General features: G+C 36.3%; 1 protein-coding gene and 1 long non-coding RNA gene across 6 annotated transcripts in view; one reads left to right on the forward strand and one right to left on the reverse strand.

Annotated features, from left to right (window-relative positions):
• Window positions 1–17,815, reverse strand: part of MME (membrane metalloendopeptidase) — a 98,297-nt gene that overhangs the window by 9,131 nt on the left and 71,351 nt on the right. For all 5 annotated transcript variants that reach the window (XM_027061573.2, XM_027061574.2, XM_053221282.1 and 2 more), the window contains exons 17-20: window positions 11,237–11,295; window positions 5,170–5,289; window positions 4,018–4,151; window positions 2,886–2,951 (exon numbers count right to left, since the gene is read on the reverse strand). In XM_027061573.2, coding sequence (XP_026917374.1) covers window positions 2,886–2,951; window positions 4,018–4,151; window positions 5,170–5,289; window positions 11,237–11,295 — 379 coding nt within the window. The remainder of the gene's footprint in view (window positions 1–2,885; window positions 2,952–4,017; window positions 4,152–5,169; window positions 5,290–11,236; window positions 11,296–17,815) is intronic.
• LOC128315266 (uncharacterized) lies at window positions 724–16,766 on the forward strand. The gene is made up of 4 exons (XR_008297908.1): window positions 724–1,384; window positions 11,626–11,684; window positions 13,757–13,951; window positions 14,042–16,766. It is a non-coding gene; the product is annotated as an uncharacterized LOC128315266 (long non-coding RNA).

The following is a 17,815-nucleotide window of genomic DNA, read 5'->3' on the forward strand; positions in this document are numbered from 1 at the left end:
ATGTTTATAATTTTGAAATTTATGTATATATCTATGCAAAAGACCATGTAACCAAGTAACCAAGTAATTAACTTTTTATATCAGGATCGCCATAATAATATATTTACATATGGAAACTTAACAACTATTTCATGGATTAGAAAGAAAACCAGAATTTATTTACAAATGGTCTGAAAATATCAATGATCAATAAATGTCAGTTGAATGAATGGATGACTTAAATAAATGATGAAAAACTTATCTAAATATTGTTCTATAGAGAGATGGGTAAGTCTGGTTGTTGGAAGAATGGATTGCCAAGGGAGTTTGTGATGGTTATATTTAGCACAGTTATTATTCTTAGCAAAAAGACTTTCATCAGACTTCGTTTGAATGATTCAGGCCCAAAGTCAAGGCATTCCTTAAGATCTCTTAAAAATTAGTATCCTATGATTCTAAGCATAAAGATGAGCCGTTATTGTGGCCCCCTGGAAGACAAGGCAAAATAGACTGAACCTCAGTTGCATTAGGAAGAAGGAATTTAGGTTACTTGAATGTCAGAAAGTGTTCTTAATTCTTAAGGCTTTATGAACTCTATTAAAAAATGCAGTTTTTCTCCACTAAATATACTTAAGAGATTTACAACAAACTTTCTGAGATGTGTTACTTCCAATTTAATACAAAGGAAAGCGATCACTCAGATAGGCAGAAGATATATTTCATTTCTTCCTCCTTGCCATTGACATAGATTTACTGAGTATCTCCTTTGTAAAGATGCTAGGAGCATGGGGAAGACTTGATCCTGCTCCCTCCTAGGAAGCTCACAATATAGCAAGGGGACAAGGTATTAGATTCTATGATTTCACATATAATAAAATATTTGCACACTTGTAATTTGCTTCATTATAATAATTCTGTACTTGTTTTAGGTGAGGATCTTCATGGAAGTACCATCAACTCAGATTTTGACTAGAGTTTTACAGGAATGATTTTTAATCTGTCTGAATATTAGAATAACTGTGGGGGTTTGGGAGTATTAAGAGTGCCAATTTGGTCCACTTCCAGGCAAAATGAAGTGACAAGAACAGGATTTACCTTCCTGCTGAAACAACCAAATGATGGACAAAATATATGGAACAATGGTGCACATTACACTGGACATCAGGCAAAAAGGAGAGTGACCTCTCTGAGATGGTGAACATATAGGATAAGCCCTATAATTGCCCCAGTGTATTGCCTTAAGCATTTGCAGTTTACAACGTAGAGAAGAGAAACTCAATCAGAGTTTAAGGGACTGCTTGAGTTGAGGAGGAGCTGAGAGTTCAAGGACACCAAGGACAGAGTCCTGAAGAGGAGAAAGCCACACAGAAGAGGATCTCTAGAGATCAAGTATTCAGCTGAGTATGTGAGTATGCATATGAGCAAACTACCAGAAACTAGGGAAGGAACCATGAAAAAGGATTAGAGATAAAAATGCCTAGTATTCACACAGGACAAAAATGGAAGACCTTGAGTTTCACACAGTAGGGTCTTGCCTCAGCAGTGGAGAATAATTGTCCCTGGACTGAACACTACCCTAGTCCCACCAAACAAGTTGTAAAAGCAAGATCCAAAAGGATCAAACCATTTCTAAGGAATTTACCTGTGTCCAAGTATAAAGCTCAAGAATATTTGTGCGAAAACAAAATACCTAGTATCATAAGAGGTAAAATGCACATTGACTGGCATCCAGTCAAAATATTACCAAGCATTCAAAGAAACAGCAACGTACCACCCCCCACCCACCCCAGATTCTGTTGGGATTCATTCTTTTGGAAACTTTGCAGGCAGCTTAATCTCTCAAGTCTCACACTTTGATCATCCATGGTCACTGCCAAGTCACAGGTTCTACCAGTCATCTTTCCCTCACTGCTTCCCCTTTCCTGGCCCAACCATTAAGGCCCTCCTACTCCCCTCTAACCCATACATTTCTATAGTGGGAAAATAACCCTACATCTTCATCCATTGCATAGGACATTCCATCTGTGTTGGTTTTAGAGAAGCGTGGTTCTGTCCTGAGGCACCTTGACCCTTGCACCTTCTCAAGTAGACACTGCTCATTGTCTCACATGTGAGCTACCTCGGGGTTAGAAGAGGCATTTAAAACTACCCTCTCTCTTTCTCCTTGTTGATTCCAAGACCAGTATCCCTCTACTCTTTTGTGAAAATCCCTACTTTTTCTTGTGCGCATGGCATCGACTAGATCATCTTTCAGCCCATCAAATAATGACATCTTTCATGGAAGGTTTGCAGTTACATCTCCAGCGCTGAGAATAGTAAGGTCCTCAACAAGTATTTGTTGAATGCAAGAATGAATGGAAGGCTAAACGAGATTCTAAGGGATGCTCCATGGATATACCCCTCTGGATATAATAGTTTGGATGATTACAAGGCCACATGCCACAAGGCCATATCACTTCAGTCCCTCAGTGTATCAGTGTAACTGGACTGTGGTTGATGCTGATTATGGTTCCTAACTGTTTCACCTGCTGTGAAACTGGGGGTCCCATTTAGTACACTAATCAATGACTGAAATAATCCTTTTTATGAGATACCTTTTCTAAAAAATTATTTCAGAGATTATTTCTTAGAAAAATGTTGCTTCCTCTATGGAACGTGCATGTCTCCTCGTTTCTGCTCATATAACATTCCATGTTTCTTCTCCTCAGCTTCTCAGGAGCTCAGACTGGTGTTCAGCTCAATCATAACTGTACTGCCCAATCCCTTTTCCCCATGTATTTTCTACTTTCTATTCATTGCTTACTCCCTACATTATATGCACCTTTTGCTAAAGGCTTTACATCAGTGATTAAGTATGATAAATATATACTCCAAACATTAAAATGGGAAACAATATTATTACTCACTCTGTATGCTTGGCCAATGCCTCCATTATCAGCAATATTTTCTCCCAGTGTATTAATTCCATTGAGCTGTTAAAAAACAAAAGATGCTTAAAGATTCTTACCTGTATTTGGATTGTTAAGAAGGCATCAATAATGCACTTAAGATGGACTATATCTATTCCTCAAAAAATTGAAAATAGGGGTGCCTGGGTGGCGCAGTCGGTTAAGCGTCCGACCTCAGCCAGGTCACGATCTCGCGGTCCGTGATTTCGAGCCCCGCGTCAGGCTCTGGGCTGATGGCTCAGGCCTGGAGCCTGTTTCCGATTCTGTGTCTCCCTCTCTCTCTGCCCCTCCCCCGTTCATGCTCTGTCTCTCTCTGTTCCAAAAATAAATAAACGTTGAAAAAAAAATTTTTTTAAATAAAAAAAAAATTGAAAATAGAAATACCATATGATTCAATAATTTCACTATTGGGTATTTACCCAGGGAAAACAAAAACGCTAACTTGAAAAGATATATTTATTTACTGTAGCATTACCACAGCCAGGGCACAGAAACAACCTAAGTGTCTATGGATAGGCAAACAGGTAAGGAAGAAGTGACACCCACACACACGCCCACACACACACAGGAATATTACACAGCCATAAAAAAGTGTGAGATCATGTCATTTGAGGCAACATGGATGGACCTAGAAAGTATTATGTTGTCAGGCTGAGAAAGACAAATACCATATGACTCCACGCATAAATGGAATCTAAAAAGGATGAATTAAAAAACCAGAACTATAAATAGAGAACAAACTGATAGTTGCCAGAGGGAAAGGGGACAGGGGGATGGACCAAATGGGTGAAGACCAGAGGGATATTCAGGCTTCCAGTTATAGAATGAGGAAGGCACAAGAATAAAAAGCAGAGCATAAGGAATATAGTCAGTGATACTGTAATAACAATGTCAAGAGACAGATGGTAGCTACACTTGTGGTGAAACCACAGTGTATAAAATTGTCAAGTCACTAAGTTATATATCTGAAACTAATGTAACATTACATGTCATCTACATTCAAACAAAATAAAACATCATCGTCGTCAACAACAACAATAAAAAAGACTGAATATATCTAAAACTTTTCAAGAGAGTGCTGATGACATACATGTTGTCCACCAGCTAGGTCCCAGGAGAAGTTTCCATACTGGTACACCATGCATTGGGATTGGTCTTTAAAATTATTTGCAGACTGTTGAGTCCACCAGTCAACAAGGTCTCCATCCTTATTAAAATTCCTGCCTGTAATATAATGATTTAAGTAAAATGGGAACTCATTACATCAAGAACTACAATAAGGTATCTTTAATCTGAAAGGCAAGGAACAAAATACCACTGTGTGAGAGAACACTACACTGGACAGGTAATGAGAGGAACTGCTCCCCTCCTCATCCTGTGTTGATGAAACCTGGGCTGCCAGGGCCTGCTTTGCTGATGTGCCTTAGTATTAATCCGAGCCTTGCGTCCACTTGGTTCCTGATATCTCAGCCGAGGCCACCAGGTAAACCACTCCTGAAATCGTGCCTTGTTTCTCTTGGAGAGTTTTCATGTTGACCAAGACTGTTTAATTTAATATTTTGAAACTTAAAAAGACCATTATTTTTATTCTGCATTCATTTCATATCTCAGACCCTTCATGAAACACACCGTGGACTCAGTTTCCCTCGACTTCAAGCACACAGAAAGAAGTGCCTTCCTCCTGGGGCTTTCCCACTAATGCTAAACACATTGATCTTTCCCTTTTTTGAGCTACAGTGGCATTTATTACATGTCATGTTTTAAGACTTCATTTTATCATCCTTTTAAATAGTTACTTATGATGTAGTGAATAAGAAAAGGGCTACAAAGACAAATTACTTGAACTCACATCCTGATTCCACTAATTCCTAGCAATTCTTTCATGTGTCTTTACTTTTTTCCATTAAAAAAACTGAAATGGTATTAGTACCTACCTGTGAAAATTACTGTATAGTTGAATTAATAGACACTTTCATGAAATAAGACCAAACATTTATCATTGACAAATATCAGTGTCTTCTCAATGTAAATATTTGTGTTATTCCGTCAAGAGTGGAAAGCACACATTGCTTACCTCACTACTAGAAATTTCTGATCTTCTTAAGAACAATTTAAAAGGAATACTAAAAGTATGATTATTAGCCAGTGGTACATTGATGAATAAATATGCTCTTGTATTGATCAAGTATAATAACTCTTAATCAGGTTTATCAGCCAAAGGAAAGTGTCCACGGCACTTTACCATTGTCATCGAAGCCATGGGTGATTTCATGTCCTATGACCATGCCGATACCCCCATAGTTCAATGAGTTAGACTGCTGAGCACTGAAGAAGGGGGGCTGCAGGATGCCAGCTGGGAAGACTACAAAGAAAGAAGATGGTTAAAGATTCTTGGCATTATTCTGTGATGGCAGGCCTGGGGCTGGCTTTCTGCCTGGTAAGCTGTTTTCCAGTATGTCAGTTCCACTTAATTGTATATAAAAATCTTCTGTGATAAAACAAATGTAGGTCTTTTATTATTGATGACAACAGAGAGCTTATCCCAAAGCGGTACTGTAATCTATGATTTATAATCACAATTCACTTTACAAACTCTGCTAAGATTGTTTTTTGCTATAAAGAGTTTAGAGCAAGGGAAAATTATCATCTTCATTCAGAAAGTCTTTTCCCCACTGCAAATATTTGGGAGAAACATTTATTTAATAACACAAGTATTTCTTTGAATGTCATCTCTAACATTTTATTCATCTACAATAGCTTGTTAAATAAACAGAACTACTCAATGAAAGGCATCCTCCAATCACATTGCCCAATTTTACTTTTAACAAGGCACCTGTGGCTGTTTATTTCCTTATTTTTGGTTGTTGTTCTTCCTTTTCTTATTGCCCTCACCTGCTCTAGACCCTCGAATATCAGTCCTTTGAGAGCAGAGATTTGTGGGCCCAGAGATACATTTGTTTATTTGTTGAGTCCATTTGTTTTTTGAGTTCATTATCTTCAGCATCTAAAACTAGCAAGGTGCCTGGAACATAATAGGTGCTTAAGAAATAGGTTGAATGGGTGAATGATCAATGATAAATGAACAAATGAATTTACTAAAGACTTTATTAAATAAATAAGTATTTTTATGTCTACCCTGACATCTGCATTAACTTGCTAGCTTTTTACACTTAGATGTCTCACAAACTTTAAATTTCATGTGTCAAACATCAAACTCATCATTTTCCCTTCTAAACCATCACTCTCTTGACTTTATTTCTGATAATGGCATCTGAAGGGTCTCAATCATCCAACATGAACATTTTTTATTTATCTTACATGCTTTTTTTATTGTTTAAATATTTGTTTATTTGTTTGTTTGTTTTTACAAAGTCTTATATAGTCTACTTAGGAAAAGACCAGGTCATGTACCTTCCTTCCAGAAGCATTTCTTCTGTTTATCTCCTCCTATCAGTCTTAATTGCCACCATCCTACTTCATATTATCATTCCTTGTCTTAAGAATTACTTAATTTCCATGGGGCACCTGGGTGGCTCAGTTGGCTAAGCATCCAACTTTGGCTCAGGTCATGATCTCATGGTTCATGAGTCTGAGCCCTGCATCGGGCTCTGGGCTGACAGCTTAGAGCCTGTAGCCTGCTTGGATGCTCTCTCTCTCTCTCTCTCTCTCTCTCTCTCTCTCTGTCCCTCCCCTGCTAGTGCTCTGTCTCTCAAAAATAAATAACCATTAAAAATTAAAAAAAAAAAAATTTAATTTCCTATGTGATCTTTCCACTTCCTGTCTCACCCAACTATAATCTATCCTAGATCTAATCCATCCTGCAGCCAGACTAAAATGCACCGCTTTGATGGGGGGTGGGGGAAAGGGGAAAGTGGGTGATGGACATTGAGGAGGGCACTTGCTGGGATGAGCCCTGGGTATTGTATGGAAAGCAATCTGACAATAAATCATATTTTTAAAAAAAACCATGCAACTCTGGTCATTATCAGTCCCCTGAGAAAAATCCTTGGGTGGCTTTGATACTTTCTAACTAAATATAGCATCTTTTTCCTAGCCTTTGCCTCCATGGTCCTCTCCTACTTCATCTTCCTCATGCCCACCCCCTTCCTCATAGTACTCATAACTTAGCAATTTCATCTTACATGTTTTAAAATTCTAGTATCTACTGAGTTACATCCTGTAATAATAATAATAATAATAATAATAATAATAATAATAATAATAAAATCTTTGGTAGCAACACCTATTGCATGCAAAACCCTAGGCGACTGCTATGTGGGATTCTAAGAAAAGTCAAGAGAAGGTCCCGACCTTAAGAAATCTAAGATCTAGTTATACAGAGTAGCAAATGTTGTTTCTTTGTCTTTTGGGTGGGGCGAATATGGCATAGCCTTGAATGGATTTCAAGGATAAATATTGGATATTTACAGAGGAGACTTTAAAAATATGCTGGACAATTTAAATGCTCTCCAGACCTTTAAAAAAAATCTAGAAAGTTGCCATAACATCCAAAATGACAAAATAATTAGAAAATAAATACTTCTGTCCTTGGAGAATTTTGATGAAAGTTATACCTCACATGTAGCTGCCTGAGTTATCAACAGTGCCAAGAAATTATTTTTAGCTTAAAGTATTAAAATTATGTGCAGTACGTTATTCACTTAAAGTGAATACTATCTCCCACACTATGTACTTTGATTAAAATCCACCCGTTATATAAAATGCTCTTATGAAATGTGCTATCAAGACTAAACATTAACTGTAAAGATCCTGCTGCTTTAATTGTACCCTGATATGTCATTCTTCAGGCAAGTGATAATATTTTTATGGTTCATATTAAATACTAGTCTTCAAGATCAGCTTTGCAAATTATGATTTCTTGTTTTACACTATCAGCTAAATCTCAGTGATGAGGATTTTCCCCATTAGCCTATCACTATTACCAGTAGACTTCACAACTGTTGATAACAATTGCTTAGTTGTACATTTTTTACATTCATGATTGTCAATTAGTTAATTACATAAGTCACTGGTCCATGAAACAAAAAACTGTGTTTCTCCCTAACTCCCATGCCCTTGCTTCCCTGGTTTATTTTTTTAAGGCTGCGAGCAATTCAATTTTAGAATCTTGTATAAAGCTTGATGACATCAGGTGAAATCAATTTGGGGTGGAAAAAAGTTAAAGATTATTTTTTATGTTAAATGGAATATCAATATGTTTGGAAACATTTGCTCTTAATTTTCAAGCCTGAAAATGAGATTCCTAAGAACAAGTAATGTAACTTTAGAAAATTTATATTTCAATGTCATCATACATTACCCAGGTTGAATACACTAAATAATCCATGGGAGGTTTCTGGAGCTCTATGGAGCAAATGTGTGGGGAATAAGAACCAGTGAATTAAACACTTTCAGTATGCCTTCCTGTCTGGGAAGCTGATTTTTTTTTAAATTGATGGAAACTGGCAGGGGTGCATAAGGCAGAATAGAGTCTTCCCGTGTGAGTTAGAACAAAAAGTGTTTGGAATTGAATTAAAAAGAAGAAATTATTAATATGATAACTCCCTAAATGATAATAAAACAAGTTCTTTTTTACCATAACATAAAAAGGCCAATCTCATGAGAAATTAAATGTGATCTAATTTAAGGTATTTGTGTGAGGGTAGGAGGGTCATTTATGAGACACATGCTATTCTATAGCTATTCTAATTCTGTAATGCGCAATTCCAAAATCAAAAGTTGTATATCTATGTATGTATACAGATAGACAGACAGACACACACACACACACACACACACACACTTCTATCTAGAAGAAAGACGAAGGTCTGGATCTTCAATTATTTTTAGTTAAGACAATCCCCACGTTGAAGATTTAAATGAATTGTCAAAGAAAAAACATACACATGTCAAAGATTTCTTCTTGCATGACACTTTCCTTTCCTCTGAATTGCTGTTATTGTAACACAAGCATATGAAAAGATGTTAACAATTTTTCAGATAATGAATTTCTACCTGATGAATTTATCTTCAGAATCTTTAAAAGGTCTTTCTTATTAAGAATGCTTATTGTAGCCAATTCTTGATTATTCAGAGGATAACTGACTACTTTGTGAAATGTTAGGCCACTTTTACCTTCTTCCTTTTTCCTTTTGCTGTGTGCTTCTTTGGTTAGAGGGTATCAAATTCAAATTGAGAACATTCTCTGGTCTTCTCTGATCAGGGAATCTCTGAAGTAAACCAATTTTGAGCCAGCTCCAGGGATATGAGGTAATTCAGAGCCTAACAAGATCCTGCCTTGACCTAAACTGTAGATCTGCTCTAGAGAGGGGCTGAAGGGATTATCATACCAGAGTGGTTCTACAAAAGGTCTGTATGGGTCTTCTTGTTGGAATGATTCAGCACCAGGTCTGATAGGATCCAGGGTCCTTCCTCAGCTGGATTAAAATAAAGCTGTATCTTTTAGTCTGCTCAAATACAGACTGAAGTCCAGGCTGCCTCATTTTGCCTTGGAATTCCATAAAAGCTCACTATCCTGTTTAACTCCAAGTCTATAATGAACTAGATATTATACTGACAGAACTAGTGAATATCAAAAAGAGGTCTTCAAAGTGAAGGCTCTCCAGAGAGAAAGGCACTTTTAAGAAAGGACTGAATGGTTTCTAGGAATACATTGAAAAGGGTAGACTGCATGTATTCTTAGTTGATCATTAAACAGACTCTGGTCTGGGTTTAGGTAATCATTGCACTAGCTAGGAAATGTACTAGACTAGACTTTGAACTAATTGATTTTAACCAACTGCATATGACTTACTTATTATTGATATGTTATAAAAAACAAGTCTTGGGGCACCTGGGTGGCTGTTGGTTAAGCATCCGACTTAATTTTACCTCAGGTCATGATCTCATGGTTGTGAGAATGAGCCCTGCATTGGGCTCTACACTGAGCATACAGCCTGCTTGGGATTCTCTCTCTCCCTCTCTCTCTGCCCCTCCCCCACTGGCTCCACTTGCTCCTACAGTCTCTCTCTCTCTCTCTAAATAAATTAATTTAAAAAAACACACCAAAACCCCCCAAAACACACACAACTTTTCTGATTAGTTTATATAATTAATTTTCATGTCATATACCAAAATAAATTCCAGATGGCTAATGATTTACTCCAAAAATAAAGACCATAAACATACCAGAAGAAAATGTAGCTAATTTCTTAATTTAACTTTTCCTTGGTGTAAAAGCAAGGGGGAAAGGTATAATCGAACTTTAAAACAAAATCAGAGTTATAATTTCTTTTAAAGTTTGTTTTTTAACCAATGGTAAAAAATATTGCAGGATTTTCCACTATATCTAATCTAATTTGTAACAGAATTCAAGAAAAATGAGGTTTAGGGCATGAGATTTTATTTGAGAATAATGCTGAAAATATTTCCCCTCTTCATTCTCGACCACACTTTGAAATGAAGGGCTAGACTAAGTACACCTGGAGACACTGGCTGTACTGTTTGTTTAGTATACCTCTGATAGTAGTCAATCTGTTGGGTGCCTTTCTACATATTTAAAACCCTTGGGAAAAAATAGGTCCATTTATGTAATACTTAAGAAAAAGTTTAAAGATCTCAAAGTCTTCCCAGGGGAAAAAATTATATATCTTTGTTCTATTAAGTCATTTAGTTATTCATTATACCTCTCACTCATGTATTCATTTCTACACATATTCCTATAACATTACTATTCATGAACATATTAGTTTTTTTTTTTTGATTAAAAGTAGTTAAGCAAATATAATTTCACATGGTTCAACCTAATATAACTGACTTTTCAACTTTCTGAGACCTTTGGAATCTTCCAGAAAAATGGGTGATAGAGATCAGGACCATCCCCACCAGAGCTAACATACATAATTGCCTGGAGGATGGGATTTCTGCAAAGCTGGTTCATGGAACCTTAAACTTATGCTGATGCTTAGAAAGTCCTAAAGTCAATATAACTTGATGGAGACATGAGAGACATTTAAAAAGCATTCAGAAATAAAATAAAAGTACTTAGACATAAGATAAACCATTTAGCCACAGATGAGAACATTGCAAAAGAAAGAAAACCACTTAATGTAATTTGTACTAACTTAAAATTTGCTATTACAGTGAAAAGAGGTACATGGATGCATTTACTTTTAAGGAGTATATTCAATAAATCAATAACTTGGCCTCTGCTGTGCTTTTATGGGGAGTACTTTAAATTGGTCATGCAATTCACTACAAGTTGGTAACAACAGAGAAATATTAAAGAATTGTTTAGGAATAGACCTTACCTATCTGATTTCTGCCTGAAGAATAAAATGCATTGACTACAGCTGCTCCACTTATCCACCTATGGAAAACATAAGAACTCATTACAAATTATACTATTATCATCTGATTCAATCTACTCAACGCAATAAAAGCATTATTACTATTCCAAGAGGAATCTTAACTTTCTGTTTGAAATATGACCAACAAGTTAAAATTAGTTCACTAGGTAAGACAGCTCATTTGAAAATATTTCTACATTTTGAAAAATCAGAATATATCCCCTTCTGCAAATCTGTTATTTCACCTGTGTGAATTTTGTGGAGGCATCTCACAGTACAAAACCTATTCATATGTACCTTTTTGGAAACTGCAATGGATTAACATTATATTGAAATATGTTTACCTTTAGGTTCCTGATACTTGGTAACTATACCAACAATTCTGGAGCAATTGGCAGAATATTGAAGTGTAAGTTGTTAAAACTTCATATTCAAATATATTTACATCTTTTAAATGTTCTAGTTTATTTTGAAACTAAGATATCCCCTTCTCAGGTAGTTAGTTTCAGGTAGTCTGCCTCTGATTACTGCCATTTAAAATGACCTTTTTTAAATGAAGCAATCCAGCTAATTGAGCAAAGGCATATTTTGGTATAATGACTGCAAAGTGAAATCCAGGTGGATCTTAAGTGGATTTGTCTGTCTGTCTATGTATACCATGACTTAGTCTCCACGCAGCATTTAGAGATTTCATAAAATACAGTTCCTGACTTCAGTTTAGTTGAAGAGATGAAAAAGCAGCATAAATTACCATAAGACTAAATGAGAAAATGGAAAAAAAAATAGCTCGCAGACAATAATTTGAGGGCAGTATTAAGCTAAAGAACAGGTGACAATGGTCCCATGTCTTTCTGCTCAGATATTATGAAAATTGCATACCAGTAATCATTGTTGGGGGTGTCTGGGTGGCTCACTCAGTTAAGGGTCCAACTCTTGGTTTTGGCTCAGGTCATGATCTTACAGTTTGTGAGATAGAGCTCCACGCTGGGCTCTGCACTGACAGTGCTGAGCCTGCTTGGGGTTCTCTCTCTCTCTCTCTCTCTCTCTCTCTCTCTCTCTTTCTGTGTGTGTGTGTGTGTGTGTGTGTGTGTGTGTGTGTGTGCGTGTGTCTCCTTGCCCCTCCCCTGCTTGTGTACATGCTCTCTCTCTCTCTCAAAATAAATAAATAAATAAATAAACATTAAAAAAGACACAATAATCATTGTTAGAATATTACTCAGGCTTAAAAAGGAATGAAACCATGCCATTTGTGGCAACATGGATGAACTTAGAGGGTATTATGCTAAGTGAAAGATGTTAGGCAGAGAAAGACAAATACCACATGATTTCACTTATATGTGGAATCTAAAAAAACAAAACAAATGAACAAACAAAAATCAAAAACAGACCCCATAAATACAGAGAATGAACTGATGATTTCCAGAGGGGAGGGGTGTGGGGGGATGGGCAAAATGGGTGAAGGAGAGTGGGAGGTACAGGCTCCTAGTTATGGAATAAATGTCACAGGAGGAAAGGTACAGCACAGGGAATATAATCAATGGTATATAATAGCATTGTATGGTGACAGATAGTAGCTACACTTGTAGTGAGCATAGCATAATCCAGAGTTGTTGAATCACTACATTGTACCCTTGAAACTCATGTAACATTATATGTCAACTATATTTCAGTAAAATAAAAAATAAAATTATTGTTCAGCACTTTTTTGCAACAGGATTAATATTCCAATCTTAATAAGACTTTTATATATGTACATTTTATTTATATATATTATATATACTAGTATATATATGTGTGTATACACACACACACACACACACACACAGTCATTGAATAATAGATAATGCTTAATTTCAGATAACCCCTTAAATGTCAGCACACATGCATACACTTAAGACAATCATATATTATTAGCTAACGGTTTCACTGTAGTTATGCCACTTTCAGGGCAATAATTAGTGTGCCAATTATTATCCTACTCATGGAAGGAGTTTACAGTAATTAGTACAATGAGGTTAAATCAGAACTGTTTCCAGACCCTGCTTTGCAAGGTAAGCAGTACAAAGTCAGCTGTCCAAATCAACATTGTAGCTACAACTTCAGTAACTATTGTGGGATGTCAGATGTGAGTTCCTATTTTGATCTCTTAAAAAGAACTGAGCGAAAGCCATATATAACAACTGTCTGATAAATTCTAATTAAGTATGAATTTTATCTCCAATAACACGACTCAGACATTCATAGAAAACATCGGGAAATTAAAAAAAAAAATCCAGATAACACTTCTCTGAATTTTTCTTTAGAAAGAAAATTAATTTGAAGACGGAGTGTGTGTGTGGGAGGGGATGGTTGAACAATATTTTTGTAGTTTGATGCCATTTTAAATAGATAAAAACATTTTCAAACAGGATGGTGTGACTGATAGATCAGTTTTTCCCAATTTCATCATAGGTGAGTCATCACTATTTAAATTTCTTGCAGGTTGAGGATTACAAGCAAATAATTACATTTATTTTAATTAAACTCCACTTGATTCCCACATGATTCTCACATGACTCACAGCAAAAACATATAAATCCAGGGGTGTTAAGACTAAAATCAAGAGATCAGGAACCATACAGAGCAAGTCGATTTTGTTCGTGTGACCAAAAAGGCATTACGAAAGACAATACTTACGTAAGTAAAAACCAGGATCAGGAAAAATGATTTATCAGGATTATGTTTACATATATTCACATAGTTATTCACATAGTTATTCCGACTTAGGTTCAAGTGTGGCTCTGAGTTGTGTGGCAGGAGGGGCAAAATGGACAGCGTGCTCTCGCTACTCCTGAGGAGAAACACCATTCCTTAGAGCGACTCTTCAGAAAGGTATTTTTCATGTGGTCTCAACATTTTGATAGCACCTATGGCAGTAGACTTTATGCACAAATAGCTTAAAATTATTCATTTTAATTGTCATAAAATTGATGTAACATGTTTCCAGGTCTCAGTTGTTTTAAGGTTCAGTTTCTCAATTATGAACCGATTTAGTGATGGTATACTCCTCATGGACTTTTATGGGTAATCACAAATCATATGCCAATTTTTTGGTTCTGGACTCAGGCACATGCTACAAATGACAGACCAAAGGTGCCAATCCAAAATGTTTTCTTAAAATAAGTAAAGCACAGAGGAAAGGAGCTGGATGTATGAAAATGTTTCAGAGAGCAACAGGTCTCAGAAGGAGGACATAGATGAATGAAGTTTATAGACCCTTCTCATGTTTACTGCTTTGGTAAAAATAAATGTCATACCTTTGTTTTAGTGCTTTTCTGCTGTTCTGTTACATGACTTTGAGGGGTTTATGATTGCGTTTTGATTCATGTCTGTAACTTTCCAGGAGGGAGTGCTTTACATATTAAAACGTCCATGGTGAATTATGCTTTCAAGAAAATATGGAGATATTTATGACCACAAAACTCCCAAATAAAATTGGAATTACACACTACAGAGCAGTAGTGTGTAGCGTTTGCTTTTTCTTCCCTGAGAACCTGCACAATGCATCCTTAGACTACCCCTGGGTGATTCAAGATTGAAAAGCACAGGGCATACTGTCCCTGGGAACAACAGGAACTTGAAATACTGAGATTGAATCGTTACACCTTAAATAAAATGATGATAACAGCTACAGGTTCAGCATCTAACATGTGTGGTCAGTCATGAAATATCTCAGTACGCTGGATGTAAAAAGCTAAATTACGGCAAAGAAAATATTTTTCAAGTTAAAGGTGATGTAATGGAAACCGTAAGTTCATTTGATTTGGACACAGCCTCAAAGTTTCAGGAAAAGCTTCCATTTATGGAACAGAAACACATTTGATGCTGAATAGCAGCACAGAAAAGAGAAAATGCACAACAGAAGAGAAAACCAAATGGTGGTGATTCTTGCCCTAAAATAATGGGTAGTGCAGGTTGACGGTACCTTTAACGTCCAGGCTGGAGGCCAGATACTAGCAGCTGCCTGGAGCAGGTATCAGACCTGAGTGATGAAATCACACCCATTCTTTGATTTTTCTTCCTGCCTCCAATGGTCTGAGTGGGCAGGAGTTTGGGTGTGTGTGGTATTAAGCAAAGAATGGGAAAGCAAGAAGGAGGAAAACTTTATTTTTAATTTTGGAGCCATGATTTTGTCAGGTGAATGGATTTTGGTTTGGGGGCATTTGACAGTAGAACAAAGATGGGCCACTCTAAGCAGCACAGACCTCAAAGCTGAACTAACAGTGTGGATGGGAAATATGACTGAAATACCCTTGAGATGGGGACCAGGTGTTTCTCTTCTATCTCTTATTACCCTGAAGAACCCAGGCAGTGATGAATTAAAGCACAAAGACATCAGTTTTATAGCAGAGACGAAAGGCAGAAGTCAACAGCCTGATCCCGCAGCCTTTTGGATGTAATAAACCCACTGGATTGCAAAAGCACCTGGAATTTAACTCCTCTTTCACCCTCTCATGTGTAACTTTAAAACGTAAAACAACAAAACTGTTAATGCCCCTTTCCCTGAAAGTGTTCCATTTCCCAGCATCTAGTGGTCCCAAAGCAACTCCTTTAAGATCAGCAGTACGAAACAATGGTTTTCTCTATCTTCCTCAAGTCCTTGTGGAAAGGAGAATTCTCATTTTGTAATCCCAATAACCACTGTAACCTTTTACATTTATTAATATTCTTTCATCAAGACTTCAGAGTTTCCTATACCTATAGACCTTCATTCAGCCAAACCAATCATACAAGATAGATGACACGTCCAGTTTTCAGGTGTAGAAACTAAGGCACAGCATGCTTTTCTGACCTTCGAATGCACTTAAAAACTAAGCAATACAACAGGGACACGAATATGTAAACTACGGAGAAAGAGGACCCTCTCATCTTCCATCCAAATCCTCTACTTCTGAGCTGTCGATCTGTATTATATAACACATTTCAGTACAAGGATGAATGAATGCCATTTCCTTGCTAAACTCTTTAAAAATGAAAGTGCTCATTTTTACTTACTTATCTTCAATATACAAAACTCAGTTTTATTTATATACACTGGCAATGTCAATCCAAAATGAATTAAGAAAACAATGCCATCTACAATACTACTAAGAACAATAAAAGATTTAGGCACAAATTTAACAAAAGAAGGGCAAGATGTGTACGTTGAAAACTCCAAAACACTACTGAAAGAAATTAAAGAGGACTTAAAAACCTAGAAGAGATATGCCACTTTCATGAATCAGAAAACTTAATTTTTTATTGAGGTATAATTAACATATAACATAGTAGTTTCAGGTGTACAATATAATGCTTTGATATTTGTATACACTGCAAAATGATCATCACAATGAATCTAATTACCATCTGTCACAATACAAAGTTATGAAAAACATGTTTTTGTTTTCTCTTTTGGCAGCTTTCAAATATGCACTACATATTATTGACTGTAATCACCATGTTATATACATTACATCCCCACAACTAATTATTTTATACCTAGAAGTCTGAATCTCTTGATCCCCTTTATATATATTACCCAGCCCCAAACCATCCTCTGCCCTGACAACCACCATTCTGTTCTATGTATCTATGAGTTTTGTTTTTTCATTTGTTTTCTAGATATTACATATAAGGGAAATCATACAGTATTTGTTTTTCTCTGCCTTGTTTCTCTTAGCATTTACCATCAAATTCCATCCATATTGTCACAAATGGCAATATTTCACCCTTTTTATGGCTGAATAGTATTCCCTTGTGTGTGTGCATGTGTGTGTATATGATGTATACGTATAAATATACACACACGTACACACACACACACATGCATACATACATACTGCATCTTCTATCCATTCATTCATCAATGAACACTTAGGTTGTTCCCACATCTTGGCTATTGTAAATAATGCTGCAATAAATATAAGGGTGCATATATCTTTCTAAATTAGTGTTATTATTTTCTTCAAATAAATACCAGGAAGTGGAATTGCTGGGTCATATGGTATACTTCTATTTGTATCTTTAGGAAACTCCACACTGTTTTCCATTGTGGCTGCACCAATTTATATTCCCACCAATAGTGTACAACAGGTCCCCTGCTAAACTTGCCATTTTTTTCTTTTTGGTAATAAACATTCTAGCATTGTGAAGTGATATCTCATGGTGATTTCTTTGCATTTCCCTGGTTAGTAACATTGAGCATCATATCATGTGCCTCTTAGTCATCTTTTGTGTCTTCTTTGGAAAAATGATTATTGAGATCCTCTGCTCATTTTTTAATTGGACTGTTGTTTTTTTTTTTTTGCTGATGAGTTGTAGGATACACACACACACACACACACACACACACACACACACACACATATAGTCTCCAGCTTTTATCTTCTCTCTCAATATTGCTTTGGCTATTTGGGATGTCTTGTGTTTCAATACAAATTTTAGGATTGTTTGTTCTTTTTCTGTGAAAAATGCTACTGGAATTTTGATAGAGATTGCATTAAACCTATAGATTGATTTGGT

This window comes from Acinonyx jubatus, chromosome C2, assembly GCF_027475565.1.
Source record: "Acinonyx jubatus isolate Ajub_Pintada_27869175 chromosome C2, VMU_Ajub_asm_v1.0, whole genome shotgun sequence".
Classification (NCBI taxonomy): Eukaryota; Metazoa; Chordata; class Mammalia; order Carnivora; family Felidae; genus Acinonyx; species Acinonyx jubatus.